Source organism: Phymastichus coffea, unplaced genomic scaffold (genome assembly GCF_024137745.1).
Source record: "Phymastichus coffea isolate CEN01 unplaced genomic scaffold, Cenicafe_Pcof_1.1 PCOF00097, whole genome shotgun sequence".
NCBI lineage: Eukaryota > Metazoa > Arthropoda > Insecta > Hymenoptera > Eulophidae > Phymastichus > Phymastichus coffea.
This window is the reverse complement of record NW_026706908.1, coordinates 675,477-701,733: the sequence shown is the minus strand read 5'-3', so window position 1 is coordinate 701,733 and position 26,257 is coordinate 675,477. Positions and strand designations below refer to the sequence as shown.

General features: G+C 40.5%; 1 protein-coding gene across 3 annotated transcripts; it reads right to left on the bottom strand.

The window, feature by feature from the left end:
• Window positions 1–1,047: 1,047 nt before the first annotated feature.
• On the bottom strand, window positions 1,048–26,257 carry LOC131669818 (fez family zinc finger protein erm-like). Of its 3 annotated transcripts, none has more exons than XM_058944982.1 (2): window positions 26,212–26,257; window positions 1,048–2,529 (listed from the first exon to the last, which is right to left on the bottom strand). In XM_058944982.1, exon 2 carries the CDS (start codon window positions 2,518–2,520, stop codon window positions 1,300–1,302), a length of 1,221 nt encoding a protein of 406 aa, XP_058800965.1. In that variant the 5' UTR covers window positions 2,521–2,529; window positions 26,212–26,257; the 3' UTR covers window positions 1,048–1,299. The 3 variants fall into 3 exon arrangements, with proteins under 3 accessions (XP_058800965.1, XP_058800964.1, XP_058800963.1); XM_058944981.1 differs by having other exon boundaries at window positions 25,939–26,255; XM_058944980.1 differs by lacking the exon at window positions 26,212–26,257 and adding an exon at window positions 5,367–5,473.

Below are 26,257 nucleotides of genomic sequence, written 5' to 3'. Positions count from 1 at the left end.
CAGACATAGTCTTCGAATTATACACTCGATTATATCGGTATTAAATAACAGCCGATATTTTTTCAATCATTGATACTTACGAACTACTATCACACCAATTTATACAAGTGTCGCTTGTAATTTTATTCAAGCATCTTAAAAATAAAACGTTTCATAGTGTGTAAAATAAAACGAAGCGGTAACAGTCAAACTGGAATATTTTGGCATCCACAACGTATACATCTTTTATAAATTAAACATTTTTTTGTGTCTTATTTTTCATCAGTGCAGTCTATTAAGTTTTAAACTGTTTACTTTATTCAAAAACATTTTACTATGAAAATGACAAAATTTGATACAATACGATAATAAAATGATAGTAATATATTAATGCGCAATAATGAATAAAATTGATAAAAATTGATATTCCAATTTGACATATCACTATATTATTTATCTACGTAATATTGTTTTTGTCGATTTCACCAGAATGTATAATATATATAAATAAATATATGTACAAATATTTATAAACGTAATTATATAATACATTTGATCTCTCTCATTAGCCAATCTGTCATGTGTCATATCCAGTTGATTATTTGTAGCTATTTGAACTTACAGATATGTATTTTGTTTACACGTAGTTATTGATTTCATGGAAAATGTATGTTTACATTTGCATCATTATAAATTACGAATTAAGAATTACAATGGATGAAAGAATGTTCATTCAATATATAAACTGCAGATATGTACACAATCAAAATAACCACATTTAGATTAAAATTCTGTTTTTCAAGAAACAACTTTGCTAAATAACACGTGTTAGCGTAAAATACTACCTCATATTATTACGCAGTCTTTAAGATTGTTGCGTTCACAGACCGCGACTAGAACAATTAATTTCAGCTAACAATAAATCCGACAAAAATGATGGATGCACTCCATTACAAAAAAATGCCTTTCACTGGACTGTTACAATATATATATATATATATATATATATATATATATATATATACAATATATATATATATATATTGTAACAAACGTGGTCGTTAATAAACATAAAATCAAAGCGATTGAATTTATACACATCATCGACGCGCGTCGTAGATGACGAATTGAGGTAGTTGGTTGTTGACTGTTCGCAACGTCACTGCGACACTGTCCTTATAAAGTATCTTGCTAATCACTAATATATAATATTCACTTGGAGGATTGCACCAACGCACCTAAATCAGCAGGATAACAATGTGGTGCAAGAATCAACGGGCACTGTCCTTTCCCAACAGCTCCAAAATTCACGTTTTCCTGTCACAACATCTTGCTAAGATAACTATTGGATCCAGGCGGTGGTAACAGAAAAGGACTTACGAAAGCATGCGCCGTCGGTCCATGATGCACCGCTGAGTAATTCGATTGTTGTACTGGACTCGAATTGCCAAGTCCACTGTGTGGTATAGGCGAGCCGGTATCGTGAAGTTTCCTCATGTGTTTCTTAAGATCGAAATTCCGACAGAACCCTTTGCCACAGATCTTGCAACTAAAAGGTTTTTTGTCGTTGTGCGTGTGCATGTGAAAAGTGAGATTGTAGATCTGATGGAAAGCCTTGTTACAGATGTTACACTTGAAGGCTTTCTCACCACTGTGCGTTAGCGTGTGATTCTTGTAGTTACCCTTCTGATGGAAACCTTTGCCACAGTACTGGCAAACAAACGGTTTGTGATTCGTGTGAATCCTCGTGTGAGTGTTCAACGTCGAACTGCGATTGAAAGCTTTTCCACAGGTCTGACATTTGTGAGGTTTTTCCGATGTATGGATGATCTTGTGCCTGCACAGTGTGCTTGCTTGTCGAAATCCTTTGCCACATATCTTACAAACGAAGGGCCTAGCGCCAGTGTGTACTGGCATGTGTCTCGTGAGATTGTAATGAGCATTAAACACTTTACCACATTCCAAACAAGTGAAACTTTTTTGTTTCGCTGGATTACTACTAACTGACGAATCCCTTGGTGACGCACTTTTCGATTTCGATTCACGACTGCTACTTTCCTTTGGTGAACCTGGCGACAATGACAACCTCGACATCTCCTTATGTATCGGTGGTGGTGTACGATTGTTTAACGTTGAATTTGGTGTCGTCGTCGAAGCAGGTGATGGACTAGGAAACGACCTTAACAATGGATTCGAGTGGTAATGATGAAGTAACGGATAGTACTGTAAGAGATTCTGATGATGCCTGAACGTTGGCACGTATTTTTTAAATGCAGACTCCAGATGCGCCGAATAACTTAACGACAAACTTGGCGCGGTAGGTTGATGAAGTATTGTCGGTGATGAAGTTGTCGATGGCGATAGTGCTACAGTTGCCGTTGATTGTGGTTGACTCGATTCTGTCAATCGTTTGTCCGGTTCCATAATTTTGGCAATGGAAAAGGTTAAGTTGCGACATGGCGTTGGCGAGCTGACCCTGTCGGGTGGCAAACTCGTCGGTGTTTCCGTTGCCATTGATTGGCTTGATGAAAATGGTTGCATAGCGTCAATCTGTAACAAAGAAAATAAAGGAATTAATGTTGATTCCAAGGGTATTACGTAAATTAGATCGTTATATTCATGGAAAAAAGTGAGCAAGCTTCACTTTAAATCCATGTACTAGGTAGTTTGAATACAATTTGCATGTCGAGTGTTGGTTAATTACACTCGCAAGCTTTATTTTTAATTGCTCTGTTCGTATATTTTCGTACAATACATCATGATTTCGTAAGATAAATCAGTCCTCACATAGTTTAATTTAAAAAAAGTCGAATCAATTAAACGCATCTACTGTCGTCATTTTTTAGTATCTCTGCGAGAAACGATTACAAAAACGATTACATCGGTTTGGCAAATCAATGCGTCTCTCAATCTATTCAGCCAAAAGTAGAATACGTTTATCGTCAAGAGCGGAACCCACATGCTTCGGTAAGTATACAACGCGTGCGACACATGCGCGCGTTTCGCTCAATTGGCCCTCGTCGTGCGTTGACGGAAGAGGAAAAAAAATGTCGAAATCATAGGGGTTGGACTGTTTATTAACCTTGCTTTCTCTATCACCAAAAAGAAAAATGTTGATTGAAGAAAATATGTGCCTGGAATATATAACGAAATTACAAGTTATTTCATTTTCCAAAAACTGAGAGAGAGAGAGAGAGACAGGGTTGATCGTCGTTTCAATCGTATAGCAAGGAGTCGTTGAATAGCTCAACTGACTGAATGAGAGATTGCAAAATGGTCATCCGTCACAGTGTATGTGTGCGTCGGGCGAATGTTTGCTCCACGGAATGGCGTTATATTTGAGCTTGGAATGACGACCGCGCGCGAGTGGAATTGAATGCCGTCTGCAAGGAAAGAGAAAAAAGCTGCTGCTACTACTACAGCTAGTCTTTTCTCCCTCTCTGTCTCTCTCTCTCTCTCTCTCTCTCTCTCTCTCTCTCTCTCTCTCTCTCACGAGAGAAAGCTAAGCAAATAGTAAACGTTTTTTTTTTAATCTACGTGGCCGAGGAAATGGCCCCCTAAGGTCTCATTGTCCCCTGGGTTGATGAGTTTGCGATCCGTCGGATTACTGCTTTGCGGTTTTTTTAAGAGAAAGAAAAGGGGGAAGTTATTTAAGATACCGTTAAATTATTCCGTGCTGTTCAAGTGCTCAACGACGACAATTTTCCAAAACGTGCGTGCCTGATGATAGAGCGTTCAAGTGGCATATGTTCACGCGTAATTTAATCTCCTTTCTGCCTGTTTCTGCTGCTCCCCCGCGCGAGCAAATTTAAATCTATCTATCGTCTCTTGTGCGCCTAAGAAACGTCAATGATAATTTAGTTGGTGCGTTGACTATTCAATTTCGGTGTGCGGACGACGTCACTGCTTCGCCATTTATATATAGGCTATAATTATAAAAAGGGACCCGCATCGACGATGCACATCAACATGTTACTGTTTTTTTTGCGGTTTTGTGAGGTTCCACGAATTTTGAATTTGTGAAATGTTTTAAATTTTATTTGTCACTTTTTCATCTTCGGAAGATTTATGTAAGCAAGGGAAAAATACAAAACGACTTTCAAGTTGACTGGGCCCAAAACAGACGTTGCGTTGGCATACGTGAGTACACAAGAATCACATACGGCACATCACCGCAGCCCCGCCTATCGTTGTAACTTGTCAATTGTCCCTGCGGGCTCGAAGCCGTGCCCTTAATCACAGGGGAATAGCATATCTTTCAGTTTTACAATTACTAAACTTCCTTTTGTTTCTATGTATGTATTAATTTGTCGATACCAAATAAAAAAAAAATTCTATTTTTATGAAAATAAGAATAATCATGTTTTGACGCAAGCCAACCAGAAAAAGGAGGTATGTAAACACAAAAGCACCGCGTGTAACTGTCGATCATTCGGCGTATTTAAGATCTTCGCTCTTGAGTCGCGCGGCTAGCTAAAGCTTTTGTTGTCGTCCCTTAGATTAGCGGCTTTAACGTGGCAATATATGTAAGGGTCAACTCTCGTAATACGTTGTACGCAGGGGATTGCTCTCGCGGCTTTGTTAAGTGGCCGAATCGTACGGAAAATTGGGGGCGTGTTACGGGATGTTGATTCCCTAAATTCTGATTGACAGGTAAGTTTGACCATTGGGAATATTGTGAGGATTGAATAGGAATACGTGATTTCTTTATGTAATGCATTGTTGTTCAGTACGATGTCACAGTTTGCTTTGTAGAAAAAACAAATAATACAATATATACGATTTACTCTAATAATAAATCTACTATTTGTATATAGTATATTTCTTCGTTTTGTAAACTGAAATAGTATAAATTTTATTTAGAAATATTTTAAAATTAAGTTGAAAAAATCATGCAGGATTATGAAAAATATTATCGTAAAATGCATTTATATACTAATTAAATGAAACAATAGTGTTAACGAATCTTTTTCAAGAACCACAAATTTAATATTAATAGGTTAATGATTTAAAAAAAGAGTTCTAACACGATTACATAAAAAATAAACAAAAAAAGCTCCTGAATATAATTTATTATCATATTTTCGATAACTACTAGAAATATCTGAATAAAAAGTAAACGCAAATATTTTACAGCATGTCATTGACCAACATTACAAGTTTTTGATGGCCATATAACATTAAAAGTCAAAAGGAATTTTCTACAGTACATTTTATATTCGATGTTGAACTGATTTTATAAAAGTCTTTTACTTCAATGAATTCACAGTATTACAAACTACGAAAAAATACCAGGACCAAAAAAAATAAAAAAAAACCAACCTCGAGCGCCAAAGTAAACAGTACATATACACATATACTATATAAAAAAAATACATAACACACACCATAGTCCACCGCATTTGGCCAGCGGGAATACACTATAGATATATCTTTCACTCGCGAGCTCGCGGACTGTCGGCAAAAAAACGTCTCTTCGCGTCCGACGCACTTGCTCCGTCCGCTGCGTCTGGGCAAAGTAAAGTAAGAAAAAGACCAACTGCACCCGGAGAGAGAGAAAGAGAGAGAGATGGGATGCAACTTTTACTCTCCCCTACTTTATCCCCGCCAAGTCGACATCGGAAGCCTATTGGCTGAAGCCGACGCCCCAGTGGGTGTTTCCTATACATGTGGCAGACAGACGCGCCGATGCCAGTAGTGGGGAGGCGGGCGATGGAAGGCTGACACACACCGTGCGGGAGCGAAAGACGGATGCCAATTTCGTCAATTTATTTGAATCTGCGCGAGACCGAGCGAGACCATACCGCGTACCGAACGTTTTCTCTCTTTCTTTTCTCGCTGCGCTGCGCTGGACGGGTAGCTGTGTGCTTTCTCGCGACGCCGCATTTTTCTTCGTCTGGCAGTTGATCGGTTATGTACGCCTTCGAGAGAAATGTCGGAGATACTATGGAGAAGCCGAGTTGTAGAGAAACGCATCGAAATTGATCTGCATTTCATTCGAACTGGCCGTTTAGCGAACACGTACGGAATGCGTAGGGCTCGTCGTTATAGCATAAAAATAAGCACCGGAGAAGATACTATTTTAAATAAGCGCGAGCGTGCAGGTACAATGAGTGCAAGTGTACCTCCTGGGTTTCAAGGTTGAAATTGACAGACACAAATCAGAGTAAAGTATTATTTAAAATAAAAATTGCCAAAGACAATTAAAATTGTGGCGATAATTGATTGGCAGTCATATTAATAATCCCTGTTGCTCGGAAAAATCTCAATCAAGCCAATTATAGCGTCAACAATGCTTGCCAAAACCACACTTGATTAAAAAAGAATCGAACTGTGCTGCCGCAGCGTATACCGCACTCGATTAAAACGTCGACTAAATACTACTCTCGCGGAGGCGTCGGTCGGCGCTGCTCGATCGAAGTTGGTGCGCGCGAAGCGTCAAGTGCCACCGCAAAGTTTACCAACGTCGTTACGCATGGTCCGGCGAATCCAATCAAGCCGAACTATTAAACAGTGCGCCTCGCCGTGGACGAAGAAAAGTCGAAGGAGGCGCTGTCGACGAGAGAGGAAACTTGAAATGGCTTTGCAAATTTGCTAGCGCCATTGTCGGCTTTCCAACGTTAATTGCGCTCTGTTTCCCCGAACCTTCGAGGACTGCAAAGCCTCTTTTGTGCCCGCGAGGAAAGCTCTAAGGTTGCATAGCTCCCTCTCCTTTCTTTTCCGTCTCGGCGCTTTCCTTCCTGCAAAAATTACGCCGTAAGTTAGGCGACGGAAATGAAATTGAGTTCATTTCCTTTCTCTGCTGCGGTCGTTGATACTGCGATTCATTGGATAAACAATTGCTTGAAAAATCCGAACTTGTCCAGCCACTCTAGCGACGCGTACTAACCGATCACCGGCATTTCAAAACAAACCTTCGGCAAGCACCATTACTGGAAGCCGCAAAGCCAGAAAAGTGTCACGCATAACGTGAAGCCCAGCAGCACCCTCTGCTCTGACTATTAGGGGATTGTCAGCGAGCTCCCTTTTTCGCCTGCGCCTCATAATTAGCATCCGAGGGTTTAAGGAGCGACGGCTGAGGATGACAGCCGCACGAAAGACACGATGCCCGCTTAAGCCGATTTTCGATCGTTGCGCGACGCGTTGTGGTGCATCCGCTTGGAATTCATCGTATGTGCAACGTAATACGGCTCTTGTACACTTTTTTCCTTTGGGGATTTTCCAGATTAGGTACGTCGTGTAATCTTTTGTTGTACATTCAGTATTTTTTTCAGAATATGGTATGTTGGATGAAAAAGATTTCATGCGCTGTATTACACAGCTGAGTTTTTATAGATGACAGTCTCATAAAAGTACCTTATATGATGCTGTAGTTTATGTAACTTTCAAGTTTCAACTTTGACCATACGAGCTATTATATTAACAATAAACTTAATAGTCTTGTATCAACCAACAATTCTAGGTAAAATTTATAATTTTGTAAGAGTTATTATAAAATACCTTAATTATCAATAATTCGAAGTATAATCAAGAAGATACAGCATTCTGTTTTATTATATAACTTTTACATAAAACATCGTTCTCTTTGCTCTCAAGCCCATCAACGCAAGGAAAAACTAGAAAAACAAAATGAAAGCAATTCTCGATAAAACGCACCACAGCAGTTCACGAGACTCATAAAGAAAAGCATGAATGACGGACCAAAAAAAGGGCATTCCGACCAGCATCATGAAATTACATCTGCCCTGCAAACAAAATTAACTCCAAATTAAAATGCACTCAGAAGAGTCATTCCGCTAATGAAACGAAACAAAAGCCATGAAAAAGTATCGTAAAAAGTACAAAAGCTACAATGTGTATGTACGTGCAAAAACGACGCTGCGCAACCTCAGAGAGAGAGAGAGAGAGAGAGAGAGAGAGAGAGAGACTTAAAAGGGCCAGTAGGCCAAACTAATGGAATTGTTTACACTCCAGTAGTGCGAGTACTGCTCTCGACCACACGTAACATTGGGGGTTGCCCGAGAATCAGTGCACACGTGCGTGCATGTGTGTGCGCTTCAATGAGAAATTTGCAAAATGACACGTTCCTCATTCGACCCTGAGTCGGCATCCGCATTGCTTTTTCATCCATGCAGACTTGTTCTTCATGCTACTTTTTATCGAGTTTTGATTTGCTAATGTGGTTTTAATAGCTTAGTACACGAGTGTAGGACATGTTGTCGCCCTATAAAATTAACAACTTTGTTTTAATAAAAATAAAAAAGAATCTCGTACGTACGCCCAAAAGTAAGACGCATAATTAAAGAAAGTGTATACTATTTCACAAGCACGGCAAAAGCATCCAGCCGAAAGCGAAAAAAAATATCCACCTTTTTCTCTCTCTCTCTCTCTCTCTCTCTTTCTCTGGCGCGTGTGCATGCAGCGCAGACTCCTATCTGGCAGAAATCAGCATCTCTGCTTTGCAGCGCAGCCATAGCGCGCAACAAAAGTCGTGGAAGGCATAGGTGGGGGGCCTTTTTTTTTTCTTCTTTTGCCCGCAGCTGCGCAATGACGCCGGGGGTCCCTTCGTTATCACCGATTTTTCGGCTCGAGCCCCCTCTACCCCGCTCTCCTTTTTTCTCTGTCTAAGGCTACCCCTGTGGCGATGGCACCGCCCCTCAAAAACACGACGACGCGGCCGACGCCGGAGCTCGCATGGGAAAAGGAAAGTGTCACGCACGGCGATTGTTGCGCGCTTCGCAGGGCGAGACATTTTTATCGCGATGGGGGGATATATAGCTCTAATTAAGCCGACCTGCTGACTTCTCTTTTTTTTTTCACTTTTCTCGGTTCGCTAACGATCGCTCGCGATGCTTTTTTTTTTCTTGTCGGCCTATCACTTTGATTTTCGCGATGTGATCGCTGGTGGGATCGACAGGTCGGGCGACGTCGAGCGGGGATAGCCTTCGTTAATTGCCGATCGCAGGTCGGTGCAGTCGGCGAAGCAACGTATTCTCTAACGAGCACAGTAACGTCGCGATGGAAAGACGCGAGGCGGCATGGAGCCGCGCGCACAAGTGGACAATGCGGCAACAACGATTGTTTTGCCTGACTTTTATATGCCGACGCTCATTATTTCGCGCGATCATTGTTGGCCGCCCGTGGCTCGACGCGCCGTTATTACCATTATTCCACCACGGGGAACGTTGTCTCGGGTTACCGCGCTCGCTCGCCCAGGCCGAGCGGTCCTCTAATGTAACCCTCGAGCGACATGATCGTTCGTTGAAAGCTATCGTTCAAAAGGTACGCGCCGCGCCTACGTACGGAGCTTGCGGCCCATGCTTTCCTTTTGGAGGCGAACACGCATGTGGGAATGGTTTTTTCTAAGTCATCTCATAGGTCGTTTAAGAGTTGAGAATTCTTTGTGTAACTGTTTGTCAATTGACTACCTCGTGTGATGCTCGAACAATAGGTTATTATTGTATTGAAATAGTATGTGATAGCAGATCGATTTTTAAATTGTTTACATTAATTTTCATACTCGTATACTGATGTAATAGATTACAAATGTTTGGAGGTTTGTTACTAATATTCCTATGATAGCCATATAGTTTAATCTTATAATAACTTCATAAGAATCAATAAATATACAAAATCAATCTGAACGAGAGAAAATGAATACAGGATACGATTAAGTGGAAAGCTAACTTATATCTCTGTTGCAAAAATAATTTTACAATAGAAATGGCCAACTTCACACTGGAAATATAATCGAAAATGCAAAGTAGTCTACATAAAAAATACAGCATATGCGAAAAAATATTTATCTTCGGAATCAACATCATAGTCGATTATACAAAGTGCGACGAAAGGTGCTGGAGCACTTCTTCGCAAAGTGACACAGCCAAAACAAAGTAATAGGCAAGACAAAAGATTACCTCGCAAAATATTTTCAATATAAGAGGGAAAGGCCCTTCACGATGCTTAAAATTGTCACCTACACGAGTTAGAAAATAAAATGAACTGCTCTGCTTTCAAAGCAGAACAATGGCTGCAAGTACCAAAGGTCCTCGAGTCAAACAATGCGCCGCGCGCGCGCGTACATACAACCGTCGCTTTTTGCTCGCGCACGCCACTGTGCGCCAAAGAGAGAGGGAGAGAGAGAGAGAGAGATTGACCTTTTTTTCGGTTTGAGTCAGGTTTGCAAAGATGTCTATTATTAAAAACAAATGTTCTTTGCGTGCGTCGGATTGGAATTCGCGTTCTAACGTCGAACTACTCTTGCTCGGCGTTTGCACGACGAGCCAAAGGAGAACCGTGTATATTTACAGCGCGCAGTGTACTTAGGAGACGTTCAACTCGGCATGTCAGAGCGAGAGCATGTGCGCACGCCCCCGGCAGGAAACAATAAAACGCTGTGACAAAAGGGACTTTCCCTCTCTCTCTCTCTCTCTCTCTCTCTCTCTCTCTCTCTCTCGTACAAATGTACGTGTACCGTCTGTTTTACGCTTAGTCTCTTGGGAGATTTGTGAATTTCGAAATTTCAAGGGACACTGATAATTTGCTTGTGGTGTGCTGAGAGTTGCACTGCATAGTTTCTCTTTTTTCTGGGAGAATTTGTTAGTTGAAAAGCTTATGTTTCGTTGAATGGTAAGTTGTGTAATGATGTACACTTTGTTTCGTATCTAATTATTCAAATTAAACGTAAGGATATCACAAAACGTAAAGATAAAAACCAATAATACTAATCGTAACTCCTCAGTCTTCGGCCTCTTGAGTGACAAAGAAAAATAAAGAATAACACTCGTCGAAAAAGGCATCGACATCACGATGAAACAAGAGCTTCGAAAATTTGAGGTTGCTGCTGCTGAGTACATAAAAGAAAGAGCTGAAAAAGAGTGTGTCTAAGAAAGTGCCCGTGGCACGCGCCATACAATGCATATAATATAAGAGAGAGAGAGAGAGAGAGAGCTCCTTCAAGACGATGAAGCAGAGAGCAACCCTCTATAAGGAGCAAATGGCACACGCACACACGAGACATCCGGCAGCGGGGTATCGGATTCGAGATGCTGCCTATGCGGAAGCACGCGTAATGTTAGAACCTTGCAGCCGGCTTTCTTCCCTTTTTTTCGCAATGCCGTATGAGAGAACTTACGCATTATTCGCGACAATTAATGGGACTTGCAGTTTTTGTTCGTTTGACCGTGTGCCTTGAGAGCAATTTCGAAAGAAAATATTTATCTGACGTAGTCTGCGCTAATTTTGAGGACGCTGACTGTCAAGTGGCTATGCAGCAAGATGATTAATAATGGATGTAGCCTCTTTCACGTTGAAGGCGACGTAGCTTCAATTTTACTGATAATTATTTAACTCGACAAATTAATCAAAGAAATATTTTTTTTTGCAGACTGTATTTTGCAGATTTACGGTTGTTGTGAAACTCCCAAATTTTATAGGTTTTGAAAGAAAATATTTATTTTCATGTAAGTTGTAAGTCGTACAGCTTTAAACTTCAGAAAATTATAAGGAATTCATAATTGACCGTGATATAATTGATAAATGACTATCCAAATAAAATGTTATAAGAAACGTTTTAATCAATATAGTAAGGCCATAATACCTGCAACGATAAATTTGATTGTTTTAGTAATTGAAAAGTCCGACATAGAAAATGCATCACAAGAAAGAAACGTAATTGTACGTAATAAGATAAGATAAAAAAAGTTCGTTTTGAGTCATTCTTCAATCGTTGAATATATAATTATTTAGCCAAGCTACGTTGCATCTGTCCGCGCGTAGCGACAAAAGAGCGATAGTCGTCCGTCAAGAATGCAACGGGCACTCGCAGCTCATAGCCCTTTTTTCGGCTTTGAAACAAAGCGAAGAACAAACCCAAATGCATAACTCACGAAGGCGCGCGCGAGAACAAGTACGTACGTAAGAAAGAACAACCCAGACTAGCGGCTGCTGCTCTCTTAAGGTCCTCGACGACGTTGTCGGACGACGCCTCGTCTGAGGAATAAAAGAACAAGCGCACCGGTCTTTGCCCTTTTTTTTCTTACGCATACATAAACCACTCCCACCTAGTGTCTCATTACTGCACGAGTGTATTGCGCTAAGGAGGGTGGCAACGACTTGTTCTCTCTATACGCACGGAGGCCAAAAGTATCGATATAGGTCTTGGCTTTTGTTTGACTCTAGAATGTTGGCTCGAGTTTTGATTCGACCTCGACGTTTTGGCAAGATATTAGCTGTCGACGCCTGTTTTTCCTCCACTCGCAATTCATAAAAACTGTTATTTCTGCACTTATTGACGAACGAGTCCGTCCATGTCACGATCATGTGTAGTCACAATCGTTCGATCAGCATCAAATCATCCGGTTCATGCGAGGTACTGTAATGGCTCTCTTATCGAACATTAAATCGCGACGAGAAAAAAAAAACTCTCGCGACCTAGCTCGCTCTCGTCTCCAGCACGAGCTTGTTCTACCCGCATAACGATTTATTGATAAGCGCGTCGAAAACACTCGCGGCTACGTGTAATACAGGACGAGTAGGCACGAAACTCATATCCCCACGCTTCGCGTGATTCATCAGCGATGGCTTTCTCCCTATCCTACGTTTCTCTTCCTTGCGGCAGATAATTTGCCGTTCACGGAGATTATTGCGCCTGGCATGCGAGCCGCAACTGCCGATTTGTTTTTAACGGGATCATTTCGTTCGGCTTGCTCGTACGTTTCATTAGCCGCAATCCTTAGCTTGTCGACTGTGTAACGCCATCGCCTTCATTTGTCTTCTACGACAAATAACATTCTCCCCTCCTCCCTTGCCATTACCGGAGCTCTTTTGCACCCTATTACTCCTGGCAAAGAGCGGAAGCGACGCGACACTCGACTTCCGGCCACGTGGCGCTCGCGAGAGACAGCGAGATTTTTCAGCAACAGCGGCGGCGGCGGCGGCGGCGGCGGCGGCGGCTGCCACGCGCTCGCTCGCTGCAACGCTCGAATTTATATTCAAATGGAATTCACCGGCCAGCTGTGCATTGTGCGTACGCGGAGGCGCGCGCGCGCTGCCCATGCGGTGCCGGCCGGCCGGACGCTTCTCGCTTCGCGAGAGGCAGTTGTGTCGAGTCGTCTTACATTGCTTTGGCGTTTTTATGTTGACCTGCCGATGCTCCCTTTCATGTTGTCCTGATGTTAGGCGTAATTAATTTATTGCTTTCTTTTCTCTTTCTCTCTCCCTCTCTCTCTCTCTCTCTCTCTTCGTGACAATTTTTGATCGTGAATTTTACGTCGCATTCACGCGAAAGCGTACTTTCGAAATCTCATTTCTTTTTGCACGCCGCGACTCTGGCGACAAAAAGATAACCCAAAAAGACTATCCATTCATTGACCGTCGTGAATGGCATGTCTGCGAGGAAGAAAAAAACTACAGTGAACCACCTTGTAATACCTGGAAGGCATTCCCCCTCCCTCCGTTGAATGTTTCCTCTCGCGCGAGCTCCCCCCTCTCCCGAAAAAAGGGTAGCCAGATGCATAAAAAATCCAAAAGAAGAAGTGCGCGCGGCAGCGCGTCCAAGTGACCGACGTAAAGCCTTTTCAGAAGCACGTACGCGCGCTGATATAAAAGGCGTAAGAATTCGCACGTCACAAGAAAAGCGTCTAATCTGCCTGCGGAGCGGACGGAGGCGGCGACGACGGTGCCACTCGGAATCACGGCATTTAATGTGTAATATCCTATTTAATCTTGTATGAAAAGCTTGCGTGTGCGCTCTCTCGCTCTCTCTCTCTCTCTCTCTCTCTCTCTCTCTCTCTCTCTCTCTCTCTCTCTCTCTCGTTGAAAAGACGCCATTGAGCCGTCTCAGCCACTCGCTCAAGCTTCGACACATACACTTCGCTAGCTCTCTCTGGGGGTGGCAGATGCTGCTGCTATAGTGCTACTGCTACTCTTCGCTAAAACCCTTGCCGATGTACTTACGGATTTCCTGAGAGGTTTGCGAAAAGGGGCGTTTGTGTGTTCTAGATTTCGTGAATGTCGTTGATTTTGTTCGATTATGTGGCTTGTGACGATTGATCTGTTTCGTTACTTATAGTTATTTGCTGTGCGCATTTCAGGACTCCGAACAATCGTCAAATCAATTGTGATGTTTCGTTTTATTTATTTGATTGTTCGCGATAATTCGACCGAATGCGTGTCGGTTAAACGTCAAGCGACTGAATCAACTGAATAATCTAAAAGTTTAAAAGAAAAAATTGAAAAAAGTGTGAAATGCATGTAAGAATATTGGTCCTGAATGAGCATTGTCATTCGATAAATTCAAATCAGTCTTATCAAAGAGGCGATTTTTCAATCAAAGTCACAATCGAAACCCTCGATTCTCAACTTACAAGGCTGACCTCTCCATCATCATGAGCCCTCCGAGCAAACTTGACGCAGTAAAAACCCGATTAACGACAGCGAAAAAAGGAGCCTCAAGTGACCGTCAAATTCCATAATAAACTCGCAGAGCGATGAAGGGAGAGACCACAGAAGTTTATTTAAGACCAAAATCGTCATCCAGCAGCAGCTACGTCGATTAAGGAAGTGGGCGTAGATGGAAAGAGAGGAAGGCCGAGTCTCTCGTGTTATTGCTCGGCATTGTGAATCTCGCCCCTCGTAGCTCGTCGGAGTCGGTTTTAGACTTGCGCTCGCTTAAGTCCCTTGAGATAGAGAAGAACGTTGAGGGTGCGAGCGTGGATTGGCACGGTTTTTTTTTCGCGCGCTATATTGCCCGAGAATCGCTCGTACCGAAGAAAATGAGAAACTGAGTTGTTTTTTTTTTCTTTCGTTTTGACGATAGATCGTACCATATTGATTTTTCATGAAACATTTTTTGAATTTTTTTTTATATTTAATAAATGATCAATGATATCAGTTATATTAGATATTCACAATGTGTAAGCCTTGATGACAAATAATTTTATTCATTTCCAAAAACTCGCACATTAGCGAAAAGATTACGCTCGAGACATCCTCCAGACTACAAATAGACGAATTATGCCTAAGTCTAATTTCTTGTTGGTAAATATTTCAAGCAAATATCAATGTTCAATCATAATTAATTAAATAAATAAATATGTAGAGGCTGATTGATTTCAATTAATGATGTAAACAGTGCTGTCACTAAAAAGAAACATCTCAAGATACGCCTCCGTCTTGAATTAATACGTGCTCAATAAATAATTCGCGACAATGAATATTCAAATTAAAGAAGCATATTTCATTTACATAAAATCTTTTTCGAAGCAGCGCGAGCATCGCGAGAGGGAAGTGAAGAGCTTTATAAGAAAGTTGCTCGTGATCGAGGGAGAGACTCAGCAGAATCTCCGGAGCTCTTGCGATTTATGATAGCGTGTTTATATGGAAAGCGCTCACCTTTCATTAAGGCTCGTGCTCTTCCCTTTTTCCCTTCGCTCATGCCACGAACCGTTAGTGTTCGATCGTCCGAATAATAATCCGCTAGAAGCTCAACTTCCTTTTACCGCGTACCGACGTACCGCGGCAAATCTTGCGAAAACGATCTCGCCGAAGTTTTATTTCGCAAGACTACTCAGCATTTAACGAGGAAAAATGTTGGAGGAAACGCGAAAGCAAAGCCAACTCAATTGAATCGGCGCGTGAACGCGCTGCTCTACACGCGTAGATAACGGAATATTCATAGGAGCTGGAGGGCCATTATACGTATATGCGACGCAAGGCTAATTGCCAAAGTCATTAGAGGTAGTCGGCCGGATGATATATTGCACTCACGACGCTCGCACCTTTCTTCAAGCTCGTTCGTCAAAACTTATCGGCGCGAGCGAGGTGTTGCCCGGGTAATTTGTATTCTTGACGCTCGTCCAGCTTGTTAAGTTACTCGTTCTCTTACACGAACGTAGCTTGACAAATTACGTCGAAACGTTACTTCTGAACGCACGTTTTTACATGGAGAATTCTGCGTTCTGGCTGACCGTGTCGACTATTACTACTTGAAATTAGTGCCTCGCAATAATCTACTATCATTGTCAAATTCTTCCCAATAAAAGTATTCGAGAAGCACCGATGGTACCATGAAGGCACAGCAATATATACGTGCGGCTCCCACCAGATAGCAGGTGTTTATATCCGGTACGTGGGCGTTAGTCGAGCTCATGAATATATGCATTATATACCCGTGCGCTCGAGCGAGTGCTCTTTTTATTCATTTTTATTCTCGCGCATTGCTCTCTTCAGATTGATGCGTCCGATTGCTTTTTTTTCGTCTCACATGTATACGCTAATGCAAATGCGCGCGTTCGCGTAATTACGTAATGCAAATAAAAACCTGTTGCGGTTCGCATGAGGCTCGTAAAATTTCTGAAATATCGACCTTGTTCACGGGCTCGTGCGCGCTCGCACATTGCTGCCGCAGTCGCGGCCGGCTGCATTTCATGTGAGAGTAGAGAAAAAAAACGAATATAAGACTTTTGTTTCGTTTGCTGTGTTTATAGTTGTGTTACTGTACACTGTGAGGAGTGTTTTGTGGTGCAGAGGCGGAGACTAGAAATTGAAAAAGTCTCGTTTTAATGTGGTGACATCGTACATTCACGTGCGAGTTCTTGCTATTCTGAAATATAGAAAATAACATGCATACAAGGAAAGAAAACAATACTCTTCGAAATGTTGTTTTCTCGAAGTAAGTGACTGTTCATACCCGTCATAAGAATCGATATTTTTTATTCCATAAAAAGTCTCTTATGCTTTCAAAGAATATGAAAATAATCATTGTAATATCAAAAATTAATTTCTTGAAATTTTGAATTGTAAATTTTTAAATGTATAACTGATATATAAAAAAGCTATGTTTTGAAAATTTCGATTTATGCCATTTCTAATGTATTTTTCATTTAATATTTACTAAAATTTCAATGTTTCGTTGTCATTCGGAACGAACAAGAATCTATCACAATAGTCTGCAAAGTTGCTAATAAAAAGAACATTATTCTGAATACTGTATTTAGCATACGTCAAAATAACTCAAAAATTAAAAATCTTTGAATATATAAAAAACCGTATAAGTTACTTTAAATTGACTTCCTGTGATAATTAAAGATTTTTCGAGATAGAAATCTATCTTAAAATGAGATATAATAAAAGTAATAACTATTCATTAATTATTAAATTTGAGAAACTGAAAAGCATTCGATATTTGCTTTATGATTTAACCGTCAGTTACATTTTTGTTTGTTACGACATTTGAAAATTTAGCGTTTGCAGTTAAAAAAAATGGACTCGAATTTAACTCAAATTCGACCTTTAACTTCTCAAGTATTTGAAGCTGTAAAATATAAATTGATTAATCGAACTGTGTAATATAATAATCGAATCGTCTTTATTTATTCTTGCTGATGTTTTAAAGATTTATGGTTCACTATAAAGTATAACTCTATGAGTTAAGTAATTGTTTTTACAAATTAACAATTTGTCGACATTCTGAAAAATGCAACGGAAGTTTTTGTTTACAGTATCATTAAAATTCTATATACTTGTCAAAATTCATTTCATGAACATCTTATGTAACATTGAATTTCGGTCCATCGTCTATCAAACTCTTTTCGAGCAACGAAAGAAAAAAATGAGCACTGGCATTTATCTGATGTCAAGATTGATATCAGAGATAACGCTGGGACATCCAGCCGTGCAATAAGCAGCGTCGACCCTCCCGTGCACGGTATTCAATCATAATCTAATATTTAAAGGGTAATTTCACGGCCTGTTTACTCCGCGTTCATGGGAATTATGCGCCTCGCGTCGCTTGCCTGCAGCTTTTTGTCTCGCGCGCAAGAGCGAGCAGAGGGTGAGCATTAAAGCTTCAAGTAGCACAATTTTTTCAACTGCTCGGCGCTCGAATTTTTTCGAGAGGCTTGCATGAAAAGGGGTGAGTTTCTACTCTGTTTTGTTTTTTGAAACAGAGAGTTTGTTCGACGAGATTGAATTTGCTTTTATTTGTTTGAAAATGTTTTGATAATAATTATATTGTCAAAAGTTGATTTAAAAATTCATTCTTTACTCTTGCAGCCAGTGGGAAGAAACTTTGCGCAATTCAAGCGTAAATTACAAACGCAAATAGAACCGCTTCGTGCATTATGTGATTAAACGATCGTAAATGTTCGACACGTGTCACAAAAATCAAACGGAAGTAAAATTGCTGACTTCCCATATTTCACATATTAACAAGCACAAAACAACAGATACGTATCGTGCAAAATCCACGTGGCATCAGTAATGAAAGTTATCGTGTTATCACAAACAACTCAGAAACGATTAATCGCAAGGTTGATTCATGACCACCTTTAAATTATGTGTGCTGAGGCCGCCCTCGCAACTCTCTTAATGCGGTGAATAAGCATGAGCTTCCGCTCCCATAACGTATACTTTCGATCAATTACTGCATCTGGTCTTTTATTTTTATTGGTTGCACCTTCAAGTTCAATGTCGGTTAGGTTTATTTTACAGAACGTAGTTGACGCTATTTTAAGAAGAGAACAGTGTTTTTTTTCTTATATCTTCCAATGATAAAATGATAAAGATAACAAAATTATTTTGCTTATAAATTAATTTCTGCTCCATTTTCAATAATAAATATCACGAATATCCTTGATGACGAAATAGACTTATTGTTAATTATATTATTTAGAAAAAGCAAGAAAATAACTCACAATTATATCGTCTCACACGAGAAAAACACATTACTGCGAATGTCGAAATTATAAAAAATTTACTAAATTCATCGATACTTATCCTTAATTCGAAAATTTACCATAGTAGTAACATTTTCCTTTGATAAATCGATTAAAAAGAAGCCACGCTTCGTCTTCCCTTATCTGTTAAAACTATTCATCATCCGCAGCATTTTTCTCCAAACGGCGTACTAATCTCCACTTGTTACCCGTTGAAAATGACGTTTTATCTTTTGGCACGCTCGACGTCAGGCCAAACGCATTCGTCACGGTATTATGCTACTACTGCATGCCATATATGCCACGCGGTATATGTGTGCCTTGAAAAGACTCTCGGCATTATATACATCATAATTTTCGTGGCGTGACTATAAGCATACGCTCGCACTCGGCGACATTGCCGCGGCGCGCGGGCTAGGAAATTCGTGCCATGCTCGGAGAGCCAACTGAAAGTGGCCACGCGATGTGATTTGTACTTTTGCTTTTTTGTTTTTTGTTTTTTTTTTCATTACGCTTTTAAGTTTTTGAGTTTTTATTGATTTGATGTTTAAGACGTACGGTTTGTTATGCGCGGCGCTATATATTGTATATGTCAGCGAATAGAAAATATTACACTAAACTTCATTTTAATAGTAACGCTACCACGCGATTCTTATAGCCATTTCAATCAGGTCAATGTCGTTCGGTTTAAATATTAAAATGCCATGGCTTCCATTAGCCATTCCCACAGAAAAATGTTCGAGTTTTCTCGTGAAATCGAACGAAGAATGTAAATCAGCCACAGAGACAAATTACACTTGACACGGAACAGCCTGAGGGAGTCGACAATACATGTGTGCGTGTGTATCATCTGGCACCTGCGCCACCAAAAAGCATTCTTTTTAAAACCAGACTCTCAGACTAATTTTATCCCAGCCAATGATCTCTCGACGGCTGATTTATGAATCGGCAAGCGCGCGCACGCGTCCTATCTGGCCGATCTGTTTTTTGCGTGCGCACCGGAAGCATCGCACCTTTCAACGTGCGTTATCCTCTGCGCTCCAAATATATATTGGATACGATGCTCACGGCTCATTTTTCAATGCTCGACGAGATTCCGAGCTTGCTGTTTTTGTTTTCATTATCCTATATGCCAATTTTTGGTTTTTATTATTTTTGCCAATGAATTGTTTACAACTTATTTTATGCTATATGCTGAAGAGTTTTAATTGACATAATTGAGTTTTATTCTCTATATGCTTATATTCAATTGTATTTTAACTGATTTTGTGTGACTGTTGTATATGTATACGCGTTTATTTTCGATGTTCATGTTGTGTATGATTTACTAAATTGAACGTAATTTACGAATGGTCTTGCTAGCTGTATAAGAATACTATAATAAATGGAAAATTTCTTGAAGTTAATATTGTTTTTCCAGTTCACTAAAACTGCACAACTGAAATTAAAGAAAAAGAGTGTATTTCGAGTACACGTATAATCGACTAAATCACTCCAATGACGGAAATCGTCAACTAATTACAAGGCATTAATAATTAAAACCCGATATTAAATTTCTTAATGATTTATTCAAAAACTTATAAATGTAAATAATACAATAAAATGTTGAAATCGCTAGTTGAATTTTAAAAATCTTCAAACCTCGTACAACAGATACGAGAAAGCAAACTAACATAAAGGAAAGCGAGATTATTAACTCTTGCAGCCATGTGCTGAAACCATTTAAAACTCGAGCAACGAGAGAATGTGCGTGGGAGCGTTTTTTCAAGTGGAGGATTATAAAAAAGTGTTTTGGTGTGTGCGTGTGCGTTCCGACGTTTATACGGTATACAAAAGCCAATTACGAGGATCGATTTTCTAGGCGAACTTTGGCTAAACGGGCGAGCTCACGGCGGCGTCGGCGGCGGCAGCGCGGGCAATTGCAGGTCGAGCGAGAAAGAGGAAGTGGCGCATTAATTCTGTGGCGCGGCTCTGCGCACCCCACCTCGCTTGCACACTTCACGTATATATACACCCTTGGCAAGTAATTTGTTGCGCAGATATACGATAGCTTGGAGAGGTTACATCGTATAAGAGAGCGGACAAAGTCGCGCTCGGTTAATTTGTTTGTCATACGTGTGAGTTTCAACGGGCCGAATTATATATACGCAGACTTTGGTCGAATTATGTAATATTGAGAACCCTGCGAACATTGACTTTTTTATCGGCTGGGTGAGGCTTACGACGATGGAAGGGGGACCCGAGAGTTTGGGATTTTTCTTGTAGCTGTACAGATATACGCATTGTTATGCGTGGACGTTTTTACTTTTGGCGGCGACGAATATAAATGTCCAGCATTTTTCAAACCACTTTTATTTTATTTACAGTCTTTTGGATAATTATTGCATTTCAAGTATACGAAAATCTTGGCAACCAATTGTGAATTTTCGTTTCATAACAAGAATGAAGACTCAACTCAAAGTAGCCTAAAAAGAAGACCCTCTGATTATGTACAAGAAGATTCATTCTTACAACAAGAAGAACTTTTTTAGAATAGTTAAATCTTTTTGTGTTGCAAAAGAATATTACGTTTCAAAATAGATTGTTCCTTCCTACGGAAACCCTTATTTGAGATGACTCTTAAATATAAATTTACCCAATGGTATCCAACGTATTTCTTCAACAACAGCTCATTGGAAATTTAAAAATTGTCCAAAGGTACCATCAATATCTACAATCTTCTGAACTTGTGCTGTAATACATACATTGCGCGCGTATACGCTAATTAGTCCGAAGTCGTCGCGGAATATCACATTAGGAAAGAAGCGGCACAGCGTATAAGGGGAGATAAAACGGCCGACGGGGAGGAAAAGACGCCTACCTACGTACACCTAAAGTGTTCCATCTCTTGCCTGGTGGTGCCGTAGTGACTCCTCTTTTCGCGCATGCACACTTCAAAGTGCATACTCGAAAGCGCGTACGAGCGAGCTTCTGATTGTTAGTCCACCTCGTTTTTTTTTTCTTTTCGTCACCGCGAGTTGCTTCTCTTCTTTTATCGCATCTTCCTCTCCTCCTCGATTTTGCATCTTCTTCTCTTATTTGTGCTAGTACTGCGGATCGATATTTTAAACTTACGTTATTATATGTTGATTCCCATAAGCATTTATACGTTAATAAATTTGAGTATGTGGATTCCACGTGGATATTATTGTAATTATCCATTTGTTTATTTATTTTTATGAGTTATTGAAAATCCATATTTGCTGAATAGCAGAGATTTTACATTTGTGTGTAATCAGAAAAATCGAGAAATTTGTCGAACGGAAGCCTCTACAAAGTCACGTACCTATCAACGAAAAACATGCGGTAGTTCGTACGTTAATTTCTTGAAAAAGAAAGAAAGAAATAATGATAATTCATCCAACAGACTTAAAGCAGACATTTATATCTCTTTGACACAAAACCTTAAAAAAAATCACGTAGGTATACTTGACCAATACTCGAAAAAAGAGGCAGCTGCGTATAAAACTAAAAAAAAAAGAAAAAAATACGCACCATACGTAGTTACTTTCAAGCATGTCAAGTCTCTCACTCTAAAAAGCTCACGCTTGCGCGCAATTATCGCGTAAATAACGGAGCGTCTGCGTAATTTACTCGAAGAGAGAGAGAGAGAGAGAGAAAGAGAGAGAAAGAGAGAGAAGCGTCCTTGTCGGACGATAACGAGCTCACGCGACGCGAGGTCGCTCGTATTTCTCTTGATCGTCGTGCAAGGCGCCGCCTCGTTATCAGTCTACCACGATCTTTTAACTCCTCGCACACGAGTGTGGTGCAACCCCCCTCCCCCCGGGCACTCCGCCCTCCGCCATATCGCAATAGAGAGGGCGGATAGGTGCGCCAGCACTGGATTATCATTTTCTCTCTCTCTCTCCCAAGGAATATTTTTTTTTCTTTTACCGCGGCGAATGTGACGTGGCGATCTTGTTAGCGTTTTCGCGTGGATTTTCTTCTCTGTTCGGTGAAGATTTTTGCTTGTTGAAAAGCGCTATTTTTTCTTCTTGTCAAATACTGTAAATGAAGCAGTGCAATTACCTGAATGGCCAGAAAAAATAATTCAATGTTTCAGAGTTATGCAAGCAACTACACTTAACTATACTATTGAATAGTTTGTGGAATATTATTAGATGAATCGTGTTTCTATATCTTATATATTTCTAATACGATTTAATTAAGATAATAGATATGTTCGGCTTTACATCATATTGCAGCAATCATTTATTCGGCAAGAGGTGACATCTTTAGCAGGACGTTGATTATCGCTTAAATTTAATGTAAAATGCGTAATTTAACAAAATGTAACCAGGATAAAAAGTAAGATTGATGCCAATTGATAAATCAAAATTTACATGAATGTATTTTCCTCCCAACGAGAATTAATTTTGGTACTAATTATATGAAAAACTAGGAGTGTGCTTCATATTTTACTGGACCGCGCGGACTATCGTCGTCTCCAAGAAATAAAAAAAAAACGAGCTTCTCGAAGATGGTCTCACGTACAATGTCCGTTTGTCTCCCTTATAAACTCTCGTCGTCAAATATTAGCAAAGGACGATAAAAGCAGCAAGCAGCGCGGCCCCTTCGATTCAGAATTTCTTTTGCAGCGCGCCCGAACGGCAGCTGCTCGCTGGGCCTTCGAACGCGAAATCAAGTAGCGTAATAATGCGACTGTACCTCTACCTACGTATCTTTTTTTTCTTTATTGTGAGCGTAGGCATCTAATGCGGGAGAGGAGCGCGCGGAGATCGGGGATTTTAGACGCGTTTGGCTTTTCTTTCCTCTCTGTCGACTTGTAATCCATCAAGGTAAAGCGTACAGAGATGAAGCTTGTCACTCCGATTATGCTGTCTTTCGGATGTGGATGTACAATTACTGATTTTTAATCGATAATTACTTTATTAGTCTGCGTTTTTTTGCTGTGCAAGATACGAACAAGATACTTTTTAGTGTAAACGCGAACAAGACAATAACAAAGATAGCGCGACTTAACGATGCCAAGAAATCACGCAAACTCTATTTTTCCTTTATTAATTGTTGAAGTTACAGTCAGATTTTCAAAAACAGTTGAACTATAGAAAAGAAAATAAGTGAAATTATTAACTTATAAAAAGATTGATACTTCCTATATGAGAGACTAAATCGCATAATTGATTGAACAACAAATAACGATGCCGAGACATTTTAACACGTCTCCAGGTCACGAAGAGCGACAGCCGTCGCCATTTTGCCGTCGGAACGTAGCTGCCGTATACGGCGTATCAACAACCGACACCTAAACATCATTGCCCGTCTAAATCGATCAAACTCCTTTTTAGGCAGTCGAAAATAATCTGCGAAAAGATTCTCAAGATCGACGCTCCAAGAAAGGAATATTTTTTTTCCGCGCTGTAATCCCAAACACCGGCCGCGAACGTATCTTCAAAGGGATATTCCTCGCGAAATTAAAGTGAAAAGTTTTGTTCCCGCCACTTGAAGAGTTTACTTTCCTCTCGTGTTCTTTTTTCCCTCTATCAAAAGCGAAAGAAGAAGAATATCACTCTCCGTTATAATGTTTGGCCAAGCGAATCGATCACCTCCGTAGAATCACAATCGACGGCGCCTCAACGCTAATCGGCGCGCAGCTATATGAATAAGGTACGTATATGAAGTGAGCGTATTGAGTTATTAATCGTAAGACTATAGCATGTTTACCCGCGCGACCCTTTTTTCTGCAGAAGTGGGCTTTTGCATGTACACGCCGTACGCATAGGGTGAAAAGTGACGCGAGCTGAGCGCTCGAAGGGTGTTTGTTCAAAGAAAGTGGCTGTTGAAAGTTTAGTACCGAGGCTCGCGCGCAGCTCCTTCGACAATTATCCATACCGGAGAAAAAATAACTTCCAGCTACAATCTCGCAACAAATCTCCTGCGTGCGATTGGAACAAAAATTAAAAAAAAAAAATAAACAGTGCTCGAGGGCACTGAAATAATGGATGCACTTTCAACCCTCGCTCGCTAATTTCCGTTGGCACTACACAATGTCGCACTCGAGTTGTTGCCTGTATAGCGCGACATTATCGACGTTTTTTTAAGGCCTTGTTTACCGTCAATATCGCAGCCTGTTAAGATCGTTTATGGACACATATACCTTATGGCAAGGTTTAATTGTATGTAAATATTGCGCTGGCCGACGTGCGATTGTGTTTTCAAGAGTACTTTTTTCTCGACAGCTTTAAACAGTTTTCGGTTTTAAATATGCCGTCGGTTTAAATGTGAGTTTTTACTGCTCGCTGTACCTCCAACCGACGGTTGTATCGGGCAGTTTTAATGAGTTTCAATTCAAGTCCGAGCGCATTGACGATCGCTTGCAAATAACGTTGGTATTGATTTTCCGTTACAAGATGAAACCTCTGTGACGCATTAGTTCTTTCGACGTCGCAGCGAGCACACGATTTTATCAAAATCACACGTCGCGTCAGCGCAGCGAAAATCGCATTTGACAAAGCGAACTTTCACGTACCACTTGCCACCAAAGCGTCACAAATCGCACGCGGAAGTTCCAAGAGAGTAAGTATGCCGTTTTCATGAATCCCCTTTGGTTTATAACGACGCGCAGCCTTGATCCAATTCGTGGCGAAATTGCTCTTTGAGAGACGGAGACAGAGAGAGAGAAGAGCGCGCGAATTCGATTATTTCTAATCGAGCCACTCGGCGCTAACACGATTTTCCGGCTACTTTTGTTTTTGAGCTAATTTTCAACGACTGCCGCGATTGCGAATGAGATTAATTTTCGACTGTGACGAGAGTGGAGAAAGATTTTTAGATCGAGGGAGAGTTCAAACTGATGCGAATTTCATTTTTATATCGTGAATGGATGACATTTTTTTCTTTGATAATTTGACATATTGTTTGCAAAAAAATGTACTAATTGTAGGATTATTTCATTTTTGTACAATGTCCAAAGATGATAATTTTGCGTCAAGTTGCGTCAATGTGCTCAAAATGCCAAACTTGAATTGTTATATAATCTGCCCACAAGCCTGCGTATATCTTTCAGTGAAAATCCATTTTTTCAATATCAACAAATAACATTTACATCTCCAAACTATGCACTTCACTTCACGATAATCTAGTAGAAAAGTAACGCTCATAACCTCATTCTCCACGAATCCAAAAAAACACCCGCACATTCTCAATAAAATAAAAGTTTATACATTATAAAAAAAAAACTCACATGACAGCAGCGAAGAAGTCACACTTATGTGGATTGGATCATAAAGGCCAGTTCGAGGAAAAATCAACCAGTAGCAGATATAAACAACCGCAGGCCGACGATGTAACAAAGTTCGGCGGCCGGCGGTATTAGGCACAATTGAAGCTTGCGTCGTCGCTGCATAACCTCCAGAAATTTGAAAAAGAATCCACCCGTGTCTCGCGTTCGCGGGGTATGAGAGAAAGTGAGAGAGAGAGAGAGAGAGAGAGAGATATGTTCGCGTGGCTTATGTACGTGTGATGCCGCGGAGCAGTGCAGAGCGCCAAAAAAGACTACGCGA